This window comes from Hipposideros armiger, unplaced genomic scaffold (genome assembly GCF_001890085.2).
Source record: "Hipposideros armiger isolate ML-2016 unplaced genomic scaffold, ASM189008v1 scaffold_89, whole genome shotgun sequence".
In the NCBI taxonomy this organism is placed as follows: domain Eukaryota; kingdom Metazoa; phylum Chordata; class Mammalia; order Chiroptera; family Hipposideridae; genus Hipposideros; species Hipposideros armiger.
Genome location: NW_017731439.1, coordinates 2795188 through 2800778, shown reverse-complemented (window position 1 = coordinate 2800778; position 5591 = coordinate 2795188). Strand labels below are relative to the sequence as shown.

General features: G+C 43.4%; 1 protein-coding gene across 4 annotated transcripts in view; it reads right to left on the bottom strand.

The window, feature by feature from the left end:
• BMP2 (bone morphogenetic protein 2) overlaps nucleotides 1-5591 on the bottom strand; it is a 19003-nt gene that overhangs the window by 7503 nt on the left and 5909 nt on the right. For 2 of the 4 annotated variants that reach the window (XM_019644580.1, XM_019644582.1), the window contains one exon: nucleotides 3123-3472. In XM_019644580.1, the coding sequence (XP_019500125.1) occupies nucleotides 3123-3472 (350 nt within the window). Of the gene's footprint in view, nucleotides 1-3122; nucleotides 3473-3588; nucleotides 3869-5591 lie in introns of those variants that run through there. The other 2 variants (XM_019644583.1, XM_019644584.1) reach the window with 2 other exon arrangements.

The following is a 5591-nucleotide window of genomic DNA, read 5'->3' as shown; positions in this document are numbered from 1 at the left end:
ACACACACACACACACACACACACACACACACACAAACCCTGGGGATGTTCTAGCAAATCAGTAAGGCTGGAAATTACTGCCCTGATATGAAATGAAAATGGCTGAGAATAAAAAATACTTTTTAGAATATACAATAATGGTTATTGGATTGATATGTCAAGAAGAAAAAGGATAAAATACAAAAGTTAAAAGAAACCAGTCTAAATTTTAAAAAAACCCAAAAAGCAAAAAACAAAGGCAAAGGAGATGGCAGCATGGTCATAATGGCCACAATGACTAACCCTGATTTGGCCTCTGCCCACCCTTTGCTCCAAAATCTTTGGAATGATTGAGTGCCCTCTCATTGCCATTTGACTACTCAGTAAAATACACAAAGGATAAGTCTTAAAAAAGACAAAACAGCTCAAGAAGAATCCAGAGAGAATACAGAGAAGCCACTGAAAAAAGAGGTATGGAAGACCTATCATTGGGCACCAAAGCCTCAATCTCTATGAGCGCTTCCAAATAAAATGTCTGTTCTACTTAAGGCTGCCTTTTGTGATCACACTGAAATCCCTGGGGACACTAGGAGAGCACACCAGGTGGTATTGGTTTCGGTGGCGTATAGTGTCCAAATCCTTTGGTTGCACTGGGAATTTGTGATACAGTTCTTCACAGAGCAGTGGTTGTTTCTTGAACGTTCCTGTTGTATGGATATTTTCACAAGAACTACATTTGTGGGAACAAGGTTAATTTCTATTTCAAAACCTCTGTCATAGAGGCAAGTAATTCAGTTATTTCATGCAAAAAGAAGACAGTGTCTTTCAGAATCCGGAAAGCAAAACAACGTAGTCCTTCTATATTCCAACCTGACAGGAAAGTGTAAAGACTTTTTTTTTTTTTGGTATGACCAATGAAGTCAGCCAATTTCAATGTGTTTTTCACTACAGCAAAGTGGAAAACACTCTTTCCAATAGAGAAGTTAATTTTTCGATCCTCAATGACAGTTCTGAAAGGCCTATGTGGCCGAAGCACTCCTTAATGACTTTGAAAAAAGAAAATGTTTTCAGCACTTGGTTTTTCCCAAATAAAAGCCATTGCAGAAAGGACAAGACAAAGCTTAAGAGGGGAAATGACAACTGATAATTTTGTCTCGGTTTGCATACCATGTGGTACCATTATCTTCACACTTTAGTTGAAAGAACTCTTATCATGTCATCTCGTGATTTCACCAAATCATCCATATCCCACCGACAAATAATACCAACAGGTAATTCTTGGAATCGGGTCCTTTGGTCCTTTACCAGATCAATGCCCGTTAATACTGTATTAACCAAATTTTGCTCTTAAGCCAGCAGCCTTAATCACATGGTTTATTACAAGATTTTTAGTGCCATACATGGCACATGGATGTTTATGAAAACCAAATTCTGGGTTACACAAAAAACGAAATGGTCTTCAAATAGTGGCTTAAGGGTGATATACTAGTCAAAACAAGAAAATAAATGGATTTGGTGAAATTTGGTGCAAACATTACACAGCTTTTCTCTATCTAATTACATTAAGATCTGAAGTTACTGAAAGTTGATTTTAAGCAAGTTGGTAACTTCTGTACTACATCACACCTAACATTTACACTTTTAAAGGTATAAATTCTGACTTATAAACTCAAGCATGCTATTTAAACTACAATAACACACTCAAATCATTTGCAGCCTGTTCAGTTTTGATCAAGCCCACTTCTAGAGGAAGAAATATGCGGACTTCACTGATGGACTCCTCATGCAACTGAATGTTTTACATGATCAAATGATTTGCATGATCTTCCTTTTAAGTTATAAGAGACGCAGGAAGACAATACCTTCCTGGCCTTAAAAGTAAAGAATGGTTTCCATGCTAAATTTCCAACAGAGGTGGCTAAAAGAGCCGTTCTTGTTACTTTTCTATCCAGAAAAAGTATTCTCATAATATCAGCTGAAAATGATGAGCTGGCTCTATCATTATTCCAAGGTTATGATGAAAACATTTCTACATATCAGCATGTAGATTCCACTTGAAATTGACCACCTCAGCAGGGCAAGGCAAGAAGAGGGAAACTTCACTCCCAACTCCCCAATATCCTACAGTGGTGGCCCTGTGACACTCAACTTTGTACCCTGCTGTAGAACTTGAAGGAACCCATGCTCTGTTTACAACACATTAAGCCAGAGGGGCATTTAAAACTGTAGAAACAGAATTAAAGAGGAACATATCTTTGACTAATTGCTCTAAGAACCTGGGTACAACAGTTCTCAATAGCTGCTCTAAGACATTTCGAATCCACTAAATGCCTTTCTGATGAAACAAGCAGAATATCCTACCTTAGAAAAACCACATCCAGTATCATAAAAGAAAAAAAAAATCCACATTTCAATGCACATGAAGGAAAACAGGCAGCTGCTGCAAAAGCTTTTATCTGAGGCATCCCTTGTCTCTATTCCGGAGTTCATCTCAGATTTAAGCACAACACAATAAAGTCATTGTGGAAACAATAAGATTGATTGTGGAATTGATCTCCCACGGGAATTATATAGGGATTCGAACTTTTCCAAACCAGGCCCAGATCAACTGTAAATTAGAAAGACTTCGGGGCCCTGGGCTTTGATTTTTCAATACAATCTCTGAAAATTCTGCCCTTGGCTCTGTCTAGCCTGAAACGCTGGCTTAACCCGGAGAAGCAGATTTATAGGGTGAGGGCTTCCAAACAGACGTGAAGAGATCCCAGTGGGCCCCCCCTCCTTCTCTTCTTCCCCTGTGGAATTCTTGCACGTTTAGCTGACTAGGGGGCATGCCTTTTGCCCTCATCTTCCCCATCACTTGATTTCTCTCCAGTTCCTGGAGGAGGAGTCGCTCTTCTGGCTGCAAGCCAGGAAAAGGGTGCAGATTTACCGATGGGGAATCCCTGGCTCCCCCGCCACACAAGCCGTGCACGAAAGCCAGGTTCCTAAAGGTTCTCAACGGAGGCAAGGCTGGAAACGGCTTCCGCACCCTGGCCAAGCTGCCCTTCCAGGGATGCCTGCTGTCTTGTCGCCCACGGTGGGGCGCTTTGCGGGATGACTCCCCGCCCCCGTCCCCGCCCCCACTCCCTTGTTCCACACCTCACCTTCGTGGTGGAAGCTGCGTACGGTGTTGGCGAGGCTGGCTGCCCTCTCCAGCCGGTGGTCCGGGGCCGGCGCGCCCGGCTGGCCCGAGTGCCGGCGGTACAGGTCCAGCATATAGGGGGGCACCACGGCGTCCCTGCTGGGGGTGGGTCTCTGCTTCAGGCCGAACATGCTGAGCAGCCGCAACTCGAACTCGCTCAGGACGTCGTCCGAGGGCTGGGATGAGGAGCGGCCAGTTGACGCTGCGAACTTCCTCCGGCCCAGCTCCGGAATGAGGCCGGCCGCGCCGCCCAGGAGGACCTGGGGAAGCAGCAACGCTAGAAGACAGCGGGTCCCGGCCACCATGGTCGACCTGCGGACAGGGCCGACGTGAGTCACCGAGTTCCCCGCCCAGCCTTCCCCCCTTCCGCCCCCGCGCCCCGGCTCCAGCTCTGTCCAGACACCTGCCTCCTCCTCCAGGGTGCCTACCTGGCTTGCAACACTCTCAGGGCTATTTCAGAGCGGCTGAAACTCGAACGTTTGGGAGAATGGAAGGGCCCTAGTTTCTGAGCCAGAAGGGTTTCCCCCCTCCCATCCCACTCTCAGTTCGTCTGACATGATTTGCACCACCACCCACCACCACCACTACCGTCAGTGACTGTCACCTTTCTTTTTTTTTTTTTTTTTTTTTTTTTTTAAGTGATTCTCGCGCTGACAGCCAGTTCAGGGAACCTGGGAAAACCACTGCTAGGTCTGACACCTTTTTGTCCCCTAAACAAACCCANACACACACACACACACACACACACACACACACACACACAGCCAGAGGATGACAATCCCCAAGGTGAGCAAGAGAGGCAGGTAAATGAAGCAAAGAAGCTGGGTATAAAAGAGGCATAAAATAGAACAATAACCCTCCAAAGATAAATATAAGACTGAATCATGTAAAATTGCCACCATTCGTCTAGATTTGACCTATAAAAACAGCTATTTCATGCACTTCAAAATCTCACTGGGGGGTAAGTGGCAAAAAGGATAATCACTTAGCGTCCTCAGCAAAGTTAAAAAAGAAAAGTGCACTATTAAATAATATCAAGTATCACGAAGACCTTTTTCCAACTTTCCAGCTTCTTCTCAGGCAACCTATTCCTTGAAGGAGCCCTCTTCCTCCTTAATATGAAGACCTCCATAACAACACCCCTGACTGCAGACTCAGGTCAGAGAAGTTCAGTGAGAAGTTCATTGAAACCCCTAAACCCAGGAAAATAACTTCCCAAGATGAGGGCTCCTACCACCCTTTCCTTTGATTTGCTAAGAAGTAGTGTAAATTTTTTTTCTTGACAGTTGAAAAATCAAAATCTATAGTAAATAAAGTAAATTAAAGAAAAAAAAAAAGCTTCTGCAAATTATCACAGCAAAACCAAGGAGTCTGAAAATACAGAGTATTTACCTAAGTAGGTAATGTATGCTATTTTGGAGGTTTATACAGTTGTTAATTCTCTGTAAATAACCCTTGTAGGATAATCTGAACTTGCCAAGGGATTTGAGGATTCCAGCGTATCTTAGACCTGGGTTCCTGAACCCAGTTCTTAAACAAATAAATACGCTTCACATTTATTAAAAGGTTCTTAACCAAATAAATGGAGCTATGGCTGCAAAAAATGTGGACAAGGAAAGAAAAAATAAGGCAACAAACATATTCAGCCTCCCCTCTGAAAGTGAAGAACCGTCTACACTCTATCAATTATTCATCTACATCAAAATAATCCAAAAGATGAGGCTGAATTACCTAAACTAGTATAGGTCCACTCTGGCCTCCTTTTTCCTAGACAAGGGAAGAATATGACATAAAAGATAAAGATAGGTAGCATGCTGAATGCTTCTTTGTGCTAGGTCTGGCGCTAAGAGCTTTATATGAATTATCTCATAATGAATCGATTAGAGAGGATCCGTTATTATCTCTATTTTGTGAATGAAATACTGGGAGCTCAGAGAGGCTATGTGACTTTCCTAAGATCACAGAGCGGGCCAATGAAGAGCAGAGCTATGAACTTGAATCTACTGCAGCTCCCAAGATTCTGGCCACTAGACGGCGCTGTGTAACATAGGGGAGGAGTCAAAAACTCAAGCAGAAGTCAGAACCATTAGGGCACATGAACATTTAATACAATGATAACCACAGCGTGAGTTCTTTCCCAACTATGGGGACAGAAATATACTACTCATGTATGGTGGAGAGAGCAGACAGAGCTAGAAGAGCAGAAGAGTGAAGTGGCAGGACAGACGGGGACATGTAGGTCTTGTTTGGAACCACTGATGTTTTGTGGCTGCATTTTTGTCCTACAGCACGGTGAGTTTTAGCAAAAAGCAAGTTGTCACTATGTTTCGAGAATTTTGCAACACTCTCTGGACAAAAAAAAAAATGTCCATTAAGATAACAACACACACACACACACACACACACACACACACACACACACCCTGGGGAT